The sequence below is a fragment of the Adiantum capillus-veneris genome, chromosome 29, assembly GCF_014529385.1.
Source record: "Adiantum capillus-veneris isolate H3 chromosome 29, ASM1452938v2, whole genome shotgun sequence".
Lineage (NCBI taxonomy): Eukaryota > Viridiplantae > Streptophyta > Polypodiopsida > Polypodiales > Pteridaceae > Adiantum > Adiantum capillus-veneris.
This window is the reverse complement of record NC_140959.1, coordinates 121930606-121950779: the sequence shown is the minus strand read 5'-3', so window position 1 is coordinate 121950779 and position 20174 is coordinate 121930606. Positions and strand designations below refer to the sequence as shown.

At 42.6% G+C, this 20174-nt stretch overlaps 1 protein-coding gene and 1 pseudogene across 1 annotated transcript; one reads left to right on the top strand and one right to left on the bottom strand.

Annotated features, from left to right (window-relative positions):
- Window positions 1-1417: 1417 nt before the first annotated feature.
- Window positions 1418-4980, bottom strand: LOC147419870 (uncharacterized; annotated as a pseudogene).
- Window positions 4981-13548: 8568 nt separating this feature from the next.
- Window positions 13549-14706, top strand: LOC147419869 (uncharacterized). The gene has a single exon (XM_086505575.1). It carries the CDS (start codon window positions 13630-13632, stop codon window positions 14470-14472), a length of 843 nt encoding a protein of 280 aa, XP_086361701.1. The 5' UTR covers window positions 13549-13629; the 3' UTR covers window positions 14473-14706.
- The last annotated feature ends 5468 nt before the right edge of the window (window positions 14707-20174 follow it).

Genomic DNA, 20174 nt, shown 5'->3' with positions numbered 1-20174 from the left:
GCATCCAAGTGTGATTTGTTGGGAGACTACATAAACTGACTCACCAATCCAATTGTGTAGGTCAAACCTGGACGTAAGATAGTCAAGTAGATCAAGCTACCCACAACCTTCATGTACATGGTAGCATTATCAAGCACTTGACCTGCATCACTCCCCAACTTCAAATTTTGATCTAAGAACATTGCATTTGTTTTACAATCAAACATACCATACTTTTTCAACATATCCAAAGTATATTGCCTTTATGACATCCATGCACCTTCTTCTGTGCGAATAATTTCAATGCCCAAGAAATACCGCAAGTCTCCCAAGTCTTTCATGTCAAACTCCTGCATAAAAAGAGCTTGCACGTCCTCTACTTCAGCCATATTATCACCTCCAACAATCAAATAATCCACATAGATACATAATAACACAATTCCAGCCTCATTCTTTCATAAATACAATGAATGATCTACATCAGACATCTCAAAGCCCAATGAAATGAGAAATGCCACAATCCTCTCATACCAAGCTCTAGGTGCTTGCTTCAGCCCATACAAATGCTTTCTTTAACCTGGATACAAGGTCATGTAGCTTCATATTTGTATAACCTTGTGGCTGCTCCATCCATATAAAAAGTTTCCTCCAAGTCTCTATTTAAGAATGCATTCTTTACATGCATTTGTTTCAACACCCATTTTAATGTGGAAGCCACTGCAATAAACACACAAACTGTATCCATCTTAGCTACGGGGTTGAACGTCTCCTCATAATCAATCCCATAAGTTTGTGCATAACCTTTGGCCCAAGTCTAGCCTTGTACCTACTTACACTACCATCAAGTCTGTGCATAACTTTTGGCCACAAGTCTAGCCTTGTACCTACTCACACTACCATCATCATTATGCTTTATTTTGTAAACCCACTTACATCCAATTGCCTTCTTTTCCTTTGGTAATGGCACCAATTCCCATGTTCCATTTGCAACAAGTGTAGCCATCTCTTCATCCATAGCTTGCCGCCATTTTTCATCCTTTATAGGATCCTCAAAACATATGGGTTCTACTTCCTCTGTAATCTTCGCCATAAATACACAATGACGAGCCACATAACTGTCATAAGTCAATCTTTTGCACGTGATTTCTTGCTCTTTCTGGGACCTAAGTGGTCCAGAATCACTTCTAGGTTCCCTATTCCCTACTTGCATTCTTCTTGCACCTAGAGTCTTCACAAAGGGTATGCCAAACTCCTCATCTAAACTTTGCTCAGAACCACTGCTATCTCCATCATCATAATTAGCACTCAAATTTGGCAACTTAGGGGCATCATCAACCGAAGAGTTCGCACGACTCACTCTTTCACGTTACCTGCCACTCCATGGATTCTCACCATGACTAGCACTAGAGAACCCTTACAGCCCACTCAAAACTTGTGATTACGCATTTGTATTTTTTGCAGCCACATTCTCTATTACATCAGCCCCCAAATCATCTTTTACATCCACATACAAACTTGCCATTTCATCAAAAACGACATCCTTGCTCACCCTCACTTTACCATGAGAGGATAGTAACAGTTGTACCTTGTCTGCACATAAGCAATATATCCAAACACTTGAAATTTGATGCATTTCGTTTTTCACCACTAAATTTTTCTTCAGGTGTCATATCATGTATTGCAGTAGAGCAAAGGTCCTATTCATAATGTAAATACCTATAGCAACAGCCCCAACCCAATAACAATGAGGCATATCTATTCATAATGTAGATACCTATAGCAACAATCTCAACCCATAACAATGAAGCATATTATTCTCATTCATCAATGCTCTAAGCATTTTTTGCAATTTGCATGTTCTTCCGCTTTATGAAGTAGACCCATACCTTCCTCGTATGGTCGTCAATTAAACTCACATAGTATCTACATCCACGCATAAATACAATCTTTGCAAGACCCCATACATTTGTATGCACTAAATCCAATGCATTCGTGCTTACATGCTTATCATCCACTCACAATTGTGAGTTTTGCCAAAAAAAAAAAAAGGGAGAAGGGGGGGGGAGTAGGACTTAAAAGAGGTATCTTCACCATAGATGCACTCTTCATGAGTTATGTATCTAGGTAGAGTAGATTGAACATTTGTTCCATTATATGTGTAGTTTAAACTCCCATACACAAGCATGGTAAAATCCAAGTACTAGCCCATTGAACATCTCACCAGATTGACACATAATCGTGTTGCTCATGTGTGTGGGGGTGTGCACGCATGCTTACAAACTTGCAAAGTAATTTCCATCCTTAAAATTTCTCCCATTAGTGTCGGATAGGGACTTTTCTTATAGCACTAAAAAACAAAAAAACTGTATTGCCCAACTTAGTTTTTCTTTTGTATTGTGTTTGCATTGCAAATTCAATGTGGGATACTAACATTAAGCATACATTTTTGGGTTGATTTGGGTAGCTCACTCATCCTCAAATTTTTATTTGTAGAAAGAGGCTGATTTTTTTAGATATATAGTCATCCTCGAGGCCCTTGGGACACATAGTACCCTTGAGTTCTCAAAAATTGTTGCACAAAAACTTGGACATTGAAATTCCAACCAATTCCATGAGGTTTGGTTTTGGGTTTGGTTGTTGACAAATTTGAGCTCATATCATCTCTAGAACAAGTTAATCTCTACACAGGCTGAAGGACTCCTACAGGCCTTGGGGACACACACATTTGCCCAAAGTGAGGATTAACTCCAAGTTTAGAAACGATATTGAGCCAATTTTAGGGCATAAACCTAAAAATTTCAGGCATTTCTGAGCCTTGGGCCCCTAGGGCTATATAGAACCACTTTGGGGCCCAAACCCTATATTAGAACAATCCAAGCAGATAACATTTTTCAAACATCAAGGTGTTGAGCACTTTTGTAGTTTCAAGAAACCCTGTTTCCAAGATATGCCACCTCAAACTCGCTGGAACAAATCTTGCTCTCTATTGGGTCTATGCGCGCATTAACCAAAATCTAGCGAGATCCTGCTGATGTGGATCTATTGATTTACATACTCGGCGTTTGCTGCGCACACAACAAAAAAAGAACATACAGAGCGTGTGTGGATGGGGCCTGTCGTGGATGAGGGAACAATGGCACAGAAGTGTTTTAATTCGATGTGTGGCATGAGCACGGCACAGACACTCTTGACACTGTCGAAAGCAGTGAGAGAAACAACAATGATTTAAATGGTCCTGTATACAGGAAGGAGGCGTTAGAAGGCTAGGATAAGAGAACTCTGCCATGACCAGCACACAGAGAGTGTTGTGACTGTTGACAGGGATGAGAGACAGAGCAGTGCCTTAAACAATCCGTATATTGTATAGACCAACTAGGATGATGGAGGTTTTTGTTTCAGATTTTCTATAGACAAAAAAACCAAAACATGTCTGAGCACGAAGTAGATCCATTTATGTTATTACAAACTGGGAATAGTTCGATTTACATTTTCAGAATTTATGACAGGTTCTACCTGCGATTGACCATATTTCAAAACCTACATAGTATTGCATTAAGACGGTTGACTTGGGCTTTGAGAGCCGTTAGTTCTTTTCCCAATGACAAAATCTGCTCTTCCAGCTTTGTTACTTGTATGTCAGCAACGTTGATTGCATAGTCCTCGATAGTATCCCTCGAACTACGTATCGCTTCAATAACCTCCGACCGGAGTGCACGGGTATTTGTGCTTTGATCTCCAACCAACTCTTTCAAAATTGCATCAAGAGCATCCTCTATCATGTCAATACGTGCATCTTCTATCATAGCAAAAGAGTCATATGGTTGTGTCTCACTCAGCCGAACGATCTGGTTTTCATCTTCTTCATCCATCTCAACACTGCAACCAAAGCAAATTGTCATCAATTTATATTTTTTGGTCAGAACAAAAAGCAATAATGTTATTGCTAGCAAACATACCACACTATGCAACTGTCGTTACGTCAACACGATGTACAAGCGGAATGAAATCATCTCCTATTTCCGTATCTCTTATGCCAGGTTCAGCATCAAAATCATTGACAACAGTTCTTGGTGGACTACAAAAGACGTAGGTCATGGTCAAATACTCGACAACAAAGACAATCCTACATAAACTATCATAAGCATACCTTTGTGTCTCTTGCCAACGAGAGTTGAACCACTCTGCACGAGATTATGTCTTTGCATACACATCATCATTAACAAAAATATTGACAATGTCTTCATACGTTGCCGTGGATGGGTATATCATACACCTCCACAATGCTTTGATTTTTGCAAGATGCATTCCACAGCCCTGATAAGGAGTTATCCAGCATGACGATGGATAGTAGTTCCCACTCTTCACCATTATATGCAGTGTAGATAGAAATTCGTTGCCTGCTGGATGTCGAAGCTTAAATTTCCAATACATTAGGGCCCTATCAAAGATGTTTGTCGGTGTTAAGCACACTCTATTCTTCAATTCATCGGCACCATATAAGCTGTACAATTCTACACCGGCATTCACGTCATTACTACTTATATTGTGGACAACCTTTTGAAAGTGTGGTTCATCCTGGTCTTTCAAACAATACCCCACCATGCCCTCGAACGTATGCATCTTGTGTTGTTTTAGGCCACGGCACAAAACCATTGCGCCTGGAGGTGTTGACTTAGCCCAGCCTAAGTACGCTTTTATCTTCCTATTCACTGCAATCAATGAGGTTGCCCAAATACGGACAACCATTTGCAGATGAAGGTGCAAAAGCGCTCCTCCTCTCTCCAATGCGCACAATCCAGCTAATGTTTCTCTTTCAAGAAACAACCGCATGCACCCCAACAACCCTATGTCCACATCATCACCACTGACGGATATAGTAACACTGACTTCCATGACTCTCGCCTCTGGTTTCTTCGCTTTCGAGGAGCCAACATTACAGCCTTCAGTATTGGTGACAGCCTGCTTCCCTTTCCCCTGCGCCTCAGACTTTAGCCTGCCCATAGATCACACCTACAAGAACAACACCAATGCGAAGCACGTATTGTCGATCCAGCAACAAAGACGAAACAACACGTCTGTCACACATACACTCACTTGACGACCTGCCCCATCGAATGCAGTAGCTAAACACACTGTGTAATAACGAATAGCTGCTCTCAACAGTAGCAGAACAACACAACTTGATGACTTTCTTCCTGACGTGCAGTAGCTAAACACACAGAATAACAACGAATAGCTGCTCTCAACAGCAACAGAACAACACAACAACGCTATTTGATCAGCGGGCAGCTTAACACACACACTAACAACTAGTAGGCGCTGTCAACAAGAGCAGAAGGAAAGAAGAAGGACTTATGTCAGCAGTTGTAGGTCTGACGAAGAGCGGCAGAGAAACGGAGTGACCAGCAGCCGTCAGCGACAATGCCTGAAACACGCAGCCAAAAAATATAGGCATGCCTTGTTCGAGCCACCTTGCCTTGCTGGAGCCTAGGTGCAACGTGTCAGAGGGAGCCAAGGCTTGCATGACACGGAGCGTTGGATTTTTGATTAATCCATAGAGGATCTCCACAGATTCGGTCTATTAGACCTGCTTGCCAAAATTGGGAGCGCCTACTTGACCAAAAATCATAAACAACTTTTTTTCTTGACTAAACTCACTAAAAATTATAAACAAATTTTTTTGTTTTTGGCCAAACTCACACTTGTGAGTCAATATATAAAATTATAAACATCTTGAGCTCAAAGGGGCTATTCGAAGCAAAATTTGCAAAATTCAACATCACAAACACACTCATAAGGTTCCATTTTCTTGAGGGCCAATGTCAGTCTGTGCAAGTATAAAATAGTTTTGAGAGACGATATGCATCTTTTTTTGTAGCAAATCGCATTTTCTTGTGCAAGGTATACAAACGTCCATGAGTGCTATCACCGTCGCTTTGCCGCATTCGAACCCATGTCCTGGGTCATGAAAATGATCTGCATCTTAATTGGTACAACACTATCAAAGACTCAAGAGTCAAACCGTTTGTTGGCCTGAAAAAGGCCATAGAGGAGTGGTAGAAAACTAGGGTTTAGAATTTCGAGACTTAGTGGCCCCACCGATCTCACTATGACCTCCGAGCTTGCTCACTGCCAAGGCAGCGAGTCTTTCATGTTGCTTTTTCAGAGGAATTTTTTCACCGGCTCTAAGAACTCCTTCCAATTTCATTTGGCTATCTTAAGTAGTGGGCCATTAAGTGCTATATAAGAGAGCATAAACGAATTAATCACTTTCAATCTGCTCGCAAAAGGGAGTAGCATATACTCCCACCTATGCAACTTGCTCCTTATCTTATCCAACACCCATGAGAATCTTTGCTTCTGGGTGATATCCACCCCCAAAGGGACTCCCAGGTGCCTAAACACCGTCCCTTTGGACACAATCTCCCCAGACCACATTGTTGGATTGAACGAGTCATCTTCTGAGGGGGAGATCAATCTGGATTTTTCAATATTACACTTTGACCCTGACACACTGGCATACGTCTGCACAATCTCTAGCGCCTTCCTGATCACCTGAGGACAAGCTTTGAGGAAGAGTAATGAGTCATCCGCAAACAACTTTGCCAGTAATTGGTCATTATTGGGAAGGGATAGCCCACATATCTCCCCACTTGAAGCGATGTCTTCGAGAATCATCACCAGGGGATGAGATCCAGTGGCAAATAGAAGAGGAGCTAGTGGGGAGCTTTGTTTAATTGATCTTTTTACCTTGAAAGCCCCCACAATCCGCTTATTAAATAAGAGCTCAGATTGGCTACCAGCACCCGATGTGCTAACCAATCGACAAATCTGCAGCCCAAAGCCCAGTGATTTCATGACATCTTCAATGAAAGACCATGTGATCCTATCATACGCTTTATCTAGATCCATTTGTAGTAATACACACTTTTACTTAGTGAATGATGCAAACTCCATGCCGACCATTGCTGCTAGAATGTTGTTGTAGATAGATCTTCCTTTTATAAATCCATGTTGGTGAGGGTGATGACCTTTTCAAGTAGGGGAAAGAGCTTGAGAGCAACAGCTTTGGTGATTATTTTGTATACCACTAACATCATAGTTATTGGTTGTAAGTGCTTCAACTGGGAGCAGCAAACTTGTTTAGGGATCAGATTGATAAGGCCTCTTTTGACAGTCAATTCAAGAGCTCCATTTAATAGGGCTTGGTTAGGCATTCACGTCATAACATTTAATTCAATGTAATGATGAAGCTTTTGGATAACAATCACATCGTTTTCTATTTTTGTATTACCGTCTCTCTCTCTCTCTCTCTCTCTCTCTCTCTCTCTCTCTCTCTCTCTCTCAATTAAGAATGTCTTATAAATGAAGTGCACTCGTATATAGGGCGGCTTCACAAATGTCCGCCCATTCTTTGTGGACAAAGCGAACGACCAGTCAGGGGTTGTCATCTAATACCATGGGCGCCTCATTTTGATTCACACACAAAATGGAAGGGTGCGAGCAGACATCTTCGTCACGCCCGTCCTCAAACTTTTTATGGGCGCACCCACCCCCCCACCCAAAGCATGGGTGCAACTGCCATGACAACTTTTCACCAAAAAATTTGAGCGAGGGATTTGATCTCTGGACTACATGCTCACGTACCCAAAGTTGTATCCGACTGAGCCAATAGTTTTTCACGCTCCCTTTCCACGAAAAAATAACTTTATCCATTGTTTGTGAATGCTCGAGTGTCCATCGATCGAGTAGGGTACTTTTTAGGCCGCCCATTGGCATGAAGTGTCGAGATGGATGGTGCTCGTTCGTGCTACCCTTAGGCATAAGTTATTTCAAAAGGACAAGCTATTTCAATTAAGAATGTCTTATAAATGAAGTGCACTCTTAAGCACAAGTTATTCCAAAATTTTAATTTAACTCTCGCCGAGATGGATGGTGCTAGTTTGTGCTACCCTTAGGCATAAGTTATTTGAAAAGGACAAGCTATTTCAATTAAGAATGTCTTATAAATGAAGTGCACTCTTAAGCACAAGTTATTCCAAAATTTTAATTTAACTCTCTCTCTCTCTCTCTCACACACACACACATACACACACAATTTATTACACATAAAAATATTGCCTTCTTGAGGCCACCATAAAAAATTTACCTTGTTTTTATACAAAACCTTGTAGGATATCATCCCTTGCACCTTTCAAGCTAGCCCAGTGGTTGACGAACAAGGTGAAGACTCCACGATGACCTCAAGAAGGCAACATTTTTTGCTGTAATAAATTGAGTGATTATTAGAACACATTTGACATGTAAATGGAGCAATTTTTGAAAAAAATGTGTCTCAGCTTAATATTGTGATGTTTTTTATTTCAAAAATATCGGCTAAGAGCAAGGGAAAAAGGAGAAATTATGTCCCAAAATAGAGAAAAATAGTGTAAAAACTTGAAAAATAAATCTAATTTCTAAAATTTCCTCTTGGCATATGTTTGGAAAAATAAATTTTAATAGAACACTTCAATGGAGAGAGAGGTAGGTGTGCGTGCATACACACACACTTACTTTCATAATGAAAATGTTCAAATGAATGTAGCAAGGCTTCATTACAAATGAATATAGTAACGCTTCATTACAATTAAAAATATTCAAATAAATGCGGTAAGGATTCATTACAAAGAAAACTTAAAGGGTCATGATTGAGTGCACATCTGTAAGGTTCTCTCTCTCTCTCACACACACACACACAATGTGTGTATGTGCGCCCGTCAATTGGCATTTAACATTGAAAACCAACAATTCATATAAATATTCTTCATATTCTATTAGGCAAATCAAAATATGTCTATCCAATTTTGCATAAGGGGTTTATTAGGGGGTATCTTGGAAGATCTTCCTTTATGAAATAGGAAAAGGGCAAATCATTTTCTAGTGTTGCACGCTAGGGAGCAAAATAAAAATGTAGACACACAGGTTCTCTCTCTCTCTCTCTCTCTCTCTCTCTCTCTCTCTCTCTCTCTCTCCGCATGGATGTTCTCTTTGTCTTTGCTTCACCGTCGCCAATGAATCCTATCAAGGGAGTAGATTTGCGATAAAGAATCTTTTGAAGGTACCATGGCCGAATGATTCTACTCTTTGCTGCATAGTAGCCTTTAGCGAGGAGACATTGGGAAGATTAAAGAGCCTGTTTTCTTGTAAAACTCTCTACACAGATCTCTCTACTTTGATGTACCTTCAGGAGTTGCACATCGAGGGAAGGGAGAGGGGGATAGGATTGTGTAGAGGCGGTGATGGCGAGTCATGAGGGTTCCATAGAGTCGATGATAGCGGCAAAGCAAGTTTTTTTCTTTCAAATTTGCAAATTCCATAGAATCTAGGGTAGGTGTGTTCAACCTTAACAAATGGTTTCATTAAGCAGAACCTGATCAAATGATTCCTTTCCCTTTGAGAGAAAAAAGAGGATGAATGGCACGTTGAGAGAGACAGAGAGAGATTCACGCCATGTGCAAGCTCAAAGTTGAAGGGAGAGAGAAATATATTTTTTGTGCTTATGTGAGGCCAAGATCTGCGATGTGTTGGCATTGTCAAAGAGCGAGCCCTAGAATGGAGGGGTTCTATCACGTGGTTTCTCTCATGTTGCAGATTGTAGCTCAGTGCTACACCTCAAACATAGAGAGGAAGAGACAAAGATGTTGCATGGGAAGGCCTAGAGAGAGAGAGAGAGAGAGAGAGAGAGAGAGAGAGAGAATGTTTAATGGTGAAGACACACACATACACACACAAGTGCAATGGCGAACTTTGGAAAACGAAGATGATGACGACATTTGATTTTATTTTGTTTTCAAATTCAAAGATTTCTTCAAATCTCATGGATGAATTAATTGAAATTTTGTAGCTTAGACCTTGGTAGACCTTGCAAGTAATGTGAACCATCATCTATTAAAATTATATGGTGTGAGACTTGAGTTTTATTTTAAATATGTGAACAAACAAATTAACATGGTGTGAGACTTGAGTTTTGTTTAAAATATGTCGGGCGCAAGCAACACTCGGAGGATTGGTCTAGGACTACTTGTGTCTTGATGTTAGCAGAGGGTATGCCTAGGATGGGGAAAAATCTTGGCTATCGATAATTAAAAGATCTCAAAAGATAATGATAATGGACCTTTTGTATCAAGGATAAGGGGGCGAGTTGGTTGGGATCACTGTCGATGTAATTATGGTCTCTAGATGATGTCATAGCTCAACACGAGCATGACAAGACATTGTAATTTTCTGGGTTGATTAATATAATTCACTCACAATTATGAGTTTTGGGGGGAAAAAAATATGTCTATAATTAAAATAAATTTGATTGTGGCAATTGTAACCAAAGTAAATTTGATTGTGACCATTGGATGGTAATAGCTTGCACGTTTTCTCTACCACCCTCCTCTGGCCTTGTTGGCGAAAAATGAACGTGTGCATAAAACAATTTGAGCATCCAGAAACGATTTGAGGATCACATGGGCCTTTCTATTTATTAATTCTCCATGTTCATTGCCAAGGCTCTCTAGGGTAGAGGAGCCCATATAGAGACGATGAGATTCAAGAGGCCACTGCGCATCCGTTTATGCATGGATTTGGGCTCTGAGGGGTGCAAAAGATGCCTGACAAGAAGAGGTTTTCTGCGGAAATGGGAATTCCTCGAGCAGACCTGCACACACTTTGCATGACGGATTAGCACAACTTTCGAGGCAAATTGAGGACGCTTAAGCGTTAGAGACGCAACATCACCAAAACAAAGACGGACGTGCTCTAGGGTTGAACACTCGATTTGACGAATCAATAAGCAACACGTCAGCTCCCGTACACCAACAGCTCGTTCACGTCTATGTGCTTAGTGGGGGGTAGCGTGTCTTCTTATTGGGGCCCGGCCACTTATTGGCTCCTCTACCCTAAGCCCTTTGTATTCAGACCTTATGGCCAATGGATCCTAGCCTACTCAAGCTAAGAGTGGATTCGTACAGGCCGGGTCAACCCTAGCCCCATAGTTATGCTTAGCATTCGCACATGTCGTAGTTAAGTGGTAGTGTTGAATGAGGCCTCCCTATTTCCCACTCTATCAAAGATGGCAGAGTAGCTCTTCCAAGTCTTCGTTAACTGGCAGCACAAGCACGACCTCACCTCGGCATGCACTCTCTATTGAACACGACAAGGAGGATGGGAAGGGTGGGACACTCTCTCCGGGTCTTTCCTGCATAGCCTCCTACTGAGAACAGGCTACAAGCGATTTCCATCAATGCCACTGTGGAGTACCTCTGCTCGTGTGAAGGCTCTCTAGAGTTTTAGCAGCGTTATCTCCATGGTAGGGCATGAGTAGCCAGGGCGAGGGTGATATCATGGCTGCAATCGTGTCCTAAGATGCTTCAATTATTCATATAGCATATTACAAAAGACACATGCTCATAAGTAGTTCCTTTGAATTTATGTAAGGGGCATTACCCCTGAACCCTTTGTGATGATTGGACCCCTAGTTATATCCTAGCCACCAAATAGGGCAACCAATTCACGAGGTTGCAGTACTACATTGTGATAGTTAGAGAGCCATTGCTTTGGCAAAGAATCCGGTGTTTCACTCAAAGTCGAAACACATAGAGGTATGATACCATGTCATACAAGATGTATTGATTGGCAAGCGCATTGAGCTTGTCAAGGTTCACATTGAAGACAACCCCGCAGATGCTCTCACTAAGAGCCTAGCCTCGGAGCGGTTTATACATTGCATAGAGCTTATGGGTGCAGGATGAAGCCCAACAATGCTTCATCAACTTTGTATAGACTAACTATATTGACGCCATTATTGGTCACCATGACCTTCAAGTGGGAGGCTGTTGGGGTGTAGGCCAGGTGGCCATGTGAACCACCCCCTATTCACTTGCTCTCTAATGAATATAGGGGGAGAAAGTGAGAGTTGACTCCAACTCTCACTTTCCTACTCCACTAACCTAAGTGTTGTGTCTGCTCTTTATCCCCTTCCCTCTTCTCTCCTTCCCTCTCTTGCACTCCCCGCACATGATCCCCGATCCCCACTGAGAGTTTATGCTTCTTCGACGTGTTGTATCGCAACGAAGGAGAAGAAGAGGGAAGGATTTCTCATGGGTCCGTGCTCTCTCAACGAAGTAGAATAGGGGAAAAAGAAGGAGAAGGCTTTTCATCACAGGGATTCTCGCTCTCTCAACAAAGAGGGGATTCTCTTTGTTGAGGGATTCTCGCTCTCTCAACAAAGAGGGGAAGAAGAAGAAGATTCTTCGAGGTTTTTGTTTTTGGGTTCTTCAATTGCGGCTTACATGGACAACAACGTGTATGATTGAATTGTATACTTTAGGTTATCGAAATCATTAATTAGAAGCATTTATGGATTGTAGGCTTATACTTCTTGAGTTATCTACTATGGTTATCATTAAAGTGTATATCAATCCTCTTTTATTTCTCTTAAATTGGTCTAAGTTCTTATTATTTACAGCAAATTGCACTCGATTATATAAATCCACGTGGTCCCCTCTCTATTTATGCTCCCTTCTCAACTCTATTACGATGCTTTTCTGATCAACCCCAGAGAACCACGCACTCCAACAACGAGCGGGGTTTGATCCCAGCCTGACAAGTTTGAGTTGGATTTGCACGGGCAAGAGCCACAGGGCAAAATTGCACGAGAACTTGGGGTTCTTCCTTATGCTGAAAATGGAAGAATTGCTCTTCAGTAGCTTCGTTAACTCGCGATGCAAGCAAGGCCCACCTCGGCATGTGATGCGCAATCAAGTCGACCAAGTGTGCATGCCTACCGTGGGCTCCCTCTCTGCCACAAGCTGCGCTGCCTACCTTGCATTGCTCTCCCACAAGCACCCGCTTGCAGCTAGCTCTCTCTCTCTCTCTCTCTCTCTCTCTCCCCCTTGAAATCATGCAATAATGCAAAGAGCAACCACCACCCTCACAAACTTCGCACACGTTAGCTTGTATGCACTCGTTGCAAATAGTCACCTACTGCCACGTGCCTACTACGCCCATATAAATGCTCTCCTTTGGGTCGACATCGTTATGTGCATAGTTGAGTGAAATGGGTGCGGGTGCCACGACGGCGTGCGGATGTGCTCTTATGTGCGCGGTCCAAGTCTACCTTCTTTGCCTATAAACGAAGACCACAATGATGCGATAGTCTATTGCCAATTCACACACACTAGCATCCAAGGAGAAGTGTGTGACCGCAACCTGAGATGTGTGGCACACAAATGTCCCTATTGTCGAACGACTCACGAGGCTACTAGATAGAGATAGGGCAGGGCAGGCCAGGCGGCAGGCCGCACTCCGTGCAAAAACATGGCGCCCCAAGGTTGGGGGAATATACAGTTCGCAGCTAGTACGTGGCGGGAGACTGGAGCAGCCACGTAGGAAAGCTGAAGTAAGCACTGATTGTACAGAAAAACGTGGCCAGATGAGCCCAATGAGGAGATGCCAGCGAGGCGCCGTGTTTTGGGAACGCGGCCAGAAACACGGGTATCAGGTGAGGCACAAAACCAAAGTTTGCCGGCGTTGTTCGACAAACACAAACCGCCTCTCATTCACTCCCCCTCCTCTCTCCTCACAGCCCGCCCTTTCTAAAGCGAGCGGACACACATTCTCTCTATGGTCAAGCCTACCTCTGGGTCTCCACCGCCGAGACTACGCCGGCCGCCTCCGCTGCAGTCTTGCGCTGCCGACAGATTCAAGGGCGTTCGGCAGCGCAGCTGGGGTCGGTGGGTGTCGGAGATTCGTATTCCGCACTCCCGCGACAAGATTTGGCTGGGTTCCTACGGCACTGCCGAGCAGGCCGCCCGAGCTTACGACATCGCCAGCTTGCTGCTTCGCGGGCCCTCCTGCTCTTCCTTCCTCAACTTCGCGGACTCCTCTTCCCTTGTCCTGTCCGCCCACCCCCAGCTGGCCGCCCGCGCAGCCGCCGGAATGCCGCCCTCCCCTCACACCATCCAAGCAACCGCCGCCGCAGCCGCCAGCGCCTCCTCCCCGCCGACCACTCAGTCGGCCGAAGAGCTTTCCATCCCCGACGACAACGATGCCGCTGACCTTGATGATGGCAGCACGCACAGCTGCTGCAGTGACTCCGCTCGCTCCGGCTCTGTCAATACGCAGCATTCCTGCTGGATTCAAGATGTCCTCACCCTCATCCTCTCCCCCAAAGACAAGAGCAGCCCTCGTCCTTTAGCCCCGCAGGTCTCGCCCTCCATAGCCAGGTGCAGCCCCGGGACAGCAAGCCCGCCGGCGCCACCTAATCCCTGTATCTCGAGGGCACCATGCTCTGATGGTTTGCTGCATATCTTCTACGACGGCTTTCAATGTCCTCTGGAGGGACTCGCGAGAGATGGGTTCACGCCCATCTCCGCTGCCGTGACGACACACAAAAGGTTCGACACAGAGGCGGTGGGCTCCACGTGTGATGCGGACGCCACCCAATTATGGAGCTACGTCCGCTGAATCGTCCGCTGAATTATCTGGGCAGTTGACAGGTTTTCACACTTGGCTGGTACCAATTTTTTGCAGGGCCCCGAACGGGACCTGTTTACTGAATTTCGAGGTAAATTATTAAACCTCCAAATTCAGTGCTCTGCACTCTTCTGGCTCCATCTTGCACCGCAAGCAGAGCAACTCAATTTTGTAGCAGCAGTTACTTATTTACATATTCATCAAAGTTTCATTTTTTTGCACCAAGATATTTACTGAAAGTTGAGGGCCTACAGCATGAATTTTTTCCTTTTAAGCAAATGCTAAAATGTTTTATTGAGACGTTAAGGGGCTCAAAAGTTGGGGAAGAATCAGCCCCAGCCCCAAGAGAGAAAAACACAAGTGATAAAACCCCCGAGGCCTGCGGTTTTCTAGGATATGTATCGTGCTGATTGGGAATCGGGATGATAAAATATCAACTTTGCGGAGGTAAAGAGAAAGTCTCAGATTGATATTCCTAATGTAAGGTATTCCTAATGGCTTCAAAAAAATTTATTCACTATCTATCTATCTATCTGTCTATCTAGCAAGACACTCTAAAGAGAAGAAAACGCTCAAGGAAAAATAAAGCATTAGAAAAAAACAAATGTAACAATGTAGCTACAAATCAAACATGCTTTGTTCCGTCCAATGTCTCACGTAACACAAGTCATTGCCAACAAACTAAAATCTTTTTTGCCTCAAATTGCACATCACCAATTGGCAACACAAAATCAAGGCACAGAAAACTTTGTGAAATCCAGCACAAAGGCTTTTGACTCTCAAGTAATGATGGTAGATATGATGCAATTGCTGTGCACTTGTTGTATGTACAATATAGGCACTCTTAGTGATACATTGCCATATGCTTAGGCTCTATATAGTTGTTGCAAACACTTCTCAAATGTAAGACAAATGGAGGAAACCAGTTAAGCACTCCTTGTTGCATCTCAAACAAAAAAAATTTAGTGAAAACATAGACTTTTAAGATAACACTATAAAAACAAAAGGCTTTCATTAAAGTGTACAAGGCTTTTCACAAGCTCGCTCACTCAAATAATGGCAGAGTGCAAAGATTTTCACATTGCTTCGACATACTCATGTGACTGGGTGTGGGAAATTTGGGAAGTCTAGCATGGATCATTAATTCATTTGTTAACTTATTGATGCTAAAAAATAGATCTGTATTGCTAGAATGCTAAGGGCGGGTTAAGATTGCAGACAAAAGCGCATGGTTTTTTTCTTCAAAATGCACATATTGTTCACACTACACATATTAACTTTAAAAGTGGCCTATGATGACATAGTTGCCAATCTACTCAGTCAAGAGTCACAAAAGCGCATGGTTTTTTCCTTCAAAATGCACATATTGTTCACACTACACAAAGACAATATTAACTTTAAAAGTGGCCTATGATGACATAGTTTCCAATCTACTCAGTCAAGAGTCAAAGGAAGTCTATGGAGCCTATCAAACAAGGTGATGCATGCATTGCCAATGGCAAACGAAAGAGAGGTCGCACTCATAATCATGCCAAAAGCAAGGATCATGGGAATTCTCGTAGAAAATCTAGAGGTTCTTTGTGCAATGTTGAGTGCTATCATTGCCACAAAAAAGCACATTTATAGAAAAATTGTCGTGCATGGCAAAGAGACAAGAAAAAGTCTCAAGATAACAAGAAGTCTAACAATGATGGAAAGAACAAAGCTAAGATTGAGGAGCATATTATGCGAGGGTCTCCTAAGACTTCAAATTTGCCTAAGGTCTTAACTTCCTCATATGTTTTAGTTTTTACAATAGATCTTAGTTTAGATGCTCTTCTGTAGAAGATGTTAGCTTTGATCAAAATTGGGCCATAGATTCTGGAGCCAATTTCCATGTGACACCTTCACATACTCATAGTAAAGTGAATCTTGATGATGCCTATGAGGTTGAGATACATGGTGTTTAGTTTTGCATAATGGCATGAAATTTATAGTCAAGAATGTCAGACATGTCCCCAAGTTAGAGAAGAGGTTGATATCTACTTGTTAGATTGACGACGTGGCTTACACGACCACCCTTGTAAATGGATCATGGGTGATCAGGAAGGGAAATCTTTTTATTCTCAATTTGCAAAAGCATGGAACATTTTATTCTATGTTTGTGTCGTGTGTAAAAGAGGATTGTATATCCATGGTCGAGCTACTGTCTGTTGAATTGTGGCATGGTCGGCTCAGCCATGTGAGCCAAAAGGGAATGAAAACATTATCACGTTTTGGTTTGTGTTAATTTATTTTGAGTTTTCTTTGTCTGAGCATTGCATCTATTGGAAAAAAAACTAAGAACACTTCATCACATTGAATAAGAAGTGTTTGCAACCACTAGAACGTGTTCATAGCAACATTTCCGGTCCAATGCCGACCAAGTCTTTAGGGTGACTTTTATGTATGATTCCATTAGGAAGGTGTGGGTTTATTCTTTGTGTCATAAGGATCAAGTATTGTCTACTTTACAGAAATTCTTAGCATTGGTAGCTCAAGAGCTTGCGGATTGATAATGGTGGAGCGTACATCTCCAAGGAATTTGAAAACTTTTTCTAGCAAGAGAGGTATGAAGAGGAAGCTTAATGCACCTTAGTCCTTACACACCCAATTAGAATGCATTTGCATAAAGGATGAATTGAATGATTCAAGAGCGAGTCACATCCATGCTATTTGTGGAAAATCTGACAAGGTTTTTGAGCAGAGGCAGTACTAACGACAATACACATCATTAATAGGTCACTTGGTATGCCATTGAATTTCTAGATTCTAGAGGAATTGTGGTCTAAACAGAAGACACGTTGTCAAAAAATCTAATATCTAACCAACCCAAATTATTTTCTCATATTAAACTAATCTTTTAATGTAGGGGAATAATCGGGAAGGGTTAGAATATAGACATGTTCTTACGGGTCTATCTCAACACAGGACCAATGGTAAAGAGGTCCAAATGAGAGATGATATGAGTTTAAAGACCTTAGGGTTAGCTTCATTAAAGACCTTCAATGGTTGGTGTTAAAAGTCCTTTGACCTTAGGCAAGATCGGGTTGTGCTCGAGGTGGGAACCCATCGGCCCAAGCTTGAGGTGCTTGCCGTGCTTGCTGACTAAGGTGCTTATCGTGCTTGTTAACTAAGGTGGTTGAGGTGCTTAATGAAGAAGGTGCTAAGGGGATCCATGACTAAGGTGCTTAGGACGGTAAGGTGTTCCACAAAGTCAAAATGATCCCTACTCAAGGGAGAGCGAGCCCTCATTGTAGGGGCTAGAGAGAGAACACACACACCTTCACACAAGGCAAGCTTGGTACAAAGAAAGCAAATAGGACACATGTCAAGATCCTCTTCATGTTGCACTCATAGTGTGCCTAAAGCATATTGGTTAGCCTCCCAAGGGGTCTAATGATAATTTAGTTGATTTAATCAATTGTCTATGCATTTATCAAGTCCTCTCTCTCAAAGGGGAAAGGGGGACACTTGTCCCAAGGCCACCCTTGTTGCTTGATATGCACTAAGCATGTGATTGGCCAGGCTTGAGGAGGTCCAATCAAGTGTGAGATAGTGCTAGAAGAGGGAGTTGACCAAAGCAAGGAGGGGGCTAGCTTCGGGGGGGTATACTCTCCCCCCCCCCCACACACACACTAACTCTCTCTCTCTCTCTCTCTCTCTCTCTCTCTCTCTCTCTTATTGTGTGAGTTGCAAGTGCAAGAGCTCCACCTCCTTCTCCAAGCTAGTAGAGAAGTTGAGAGCCTACAGCAACAATCTTGGCTATGGAATGCAAATCCAACCAAGAGCCATGCTTCAATGCTTAAGCTTGACATCTTCTCCATCTTCATTACTATGTTATTATGTATGCTGGCAAGAAGAGTGATGATAGGTGAGGAACTATTTCTTTCCCCTATGAATGTTTCTTCTTCCTCTTCCCTACCCTCATTTCCCGCTAGCTCTCTTCACCTTTGAAGCTGTTTGAGGTCTTGGGACTGAGACTAGGGATGGTTAATGCTTTTTACAAATTCTATGTTATGTGCCTGATGCATGAAGATTTCCATCTTCATTGCATCACCTAAGTCACAAGGAACACAAAGATTGTATTGTACCAAGTCTCTTTTGATGGGAGAATCTATAATACAAAAGCCTATTGGAGGGGGGACAAGCTCCACATAAATCCGGTCCTCAACTGTTGTCAAGTTCTCTAAACTCTCTCTCTTGCAAAAATATTGTTCATGCCAAGTTAATTAAGTATTATGATGAAGTTGCTACTGCTAAATAAGTTCACCCTCTATGTTCTCAAAGTAGTCTCACACAAATGCTCACTCTTATTCTCTTGATTCCGATATTCTCAAAGTTCATAGGCCATTTCCATTATATTTGTATCAAAGCTATTGGTTTCTCTTTTCATGCTTAAGAAGAGAGGTCCTTAAGTTGTTCATGAAAGGTTGGGCATGTTTATTGCAATAGGGTAAGTGGGACAAGGACCTATTATCTTGGTTGAGAAGAACTTAGTTCAAGGTACACCGTTGGGAACTATAGTCTTAATAATGGAGCCTCTCGGGGCTTGCCTTTGTCTTAACCATTATTGAGCTACAAGCAAGATCAACAGGAACCATAATCAACCGAGCAATGTTAGACCCTCTCCACTAGTCTTTGCAATCAACAATGTCTAAAACACGGGTATGGCTACTTGAGAACTGATTTTGAAAGGTTAAGAAGAGTAGAGACTAAGGTCTTTGAGGGTACCAAAGCACAAAGTAATCTACACCTAAGTTTAATTCGCATGGCTGACAATCACCAAGAGAGTAGATTGAACATTGATAACTTTGAATTTTCACGTGAAGGTGCTAATGATGATGGCCCCATGTTTGTCATTTCTCTTGTTACTAGGTTGCAGCAAGCTATGCGCAACCCTGCTTTGCAAGCCGAAGTTACTCAAGAACTTCGTTCTTATGGGATTTCCCTTCCTCTCTAGGAGGAGAGAGAGCTTAGGAGGCCTCTTGATGAGACCCCCAAAATAAGACTCTCTCCCATATGAGAGGATGAATCCAAAGAATGAGAAAGTAATGAATCCCTAAGTTCCTCTGAAGATGTGGCTCCACGAAGACGGTAGTCTAGACAGCTGCCAACTCCTCCCAAGAGGAAACGGTCAATCCATAGTCCTTCTCCCTCGTCACTCTGAAAGGGAAGAGAGGAAACGAAGGAAGAAAAGGGCAAGAAAGACGTCACCCTCTTCTCCTCCTTCTTCACCTTCCTCCTCTTCCAACAAAATCTATGGCTATTCTCCTAGAGAATACAAGAGGGGAGGACTTCGCAAATCTTACCCTGCATGGCGAAGGTCCCAAAAGCTCAAGAATTTCAAAGAGAGAGGAAATATTATCTCTTTTTTCACCTATGATGGCACCTTTGGTGCTACCAAAGTATTGGCCTTCATCCAGCAATTTGATGCAACCTTTGGAGACGAGGGCTTCAAGAAGTCCTCCAAGCTACACCATGTAGCTATGCACTTCCAGAAGTCTTCTTGTCAATGGTGAGCTAGCCTTCGTGGAAACGGCGAAGCCCCAAAGACATGGAAAACTCTACGAGTTTCCATCATGAAGCATTTCCTTGCAAGCGATACAAAGGACAAAGTGCTTACCGAATGGCAGAGTTTGAAACTTCTCTCCCATGAGTCTATCCACAAATAC

Coding starts and splice junctions, on each gene's coding strand:
- LOC147419869 (XM_086505575.1), top strand. CDS start 13,630: ATGGTCAAGCCTACCTCTGGGTCTCCACCGCCGAGACTACGCCGGCCG.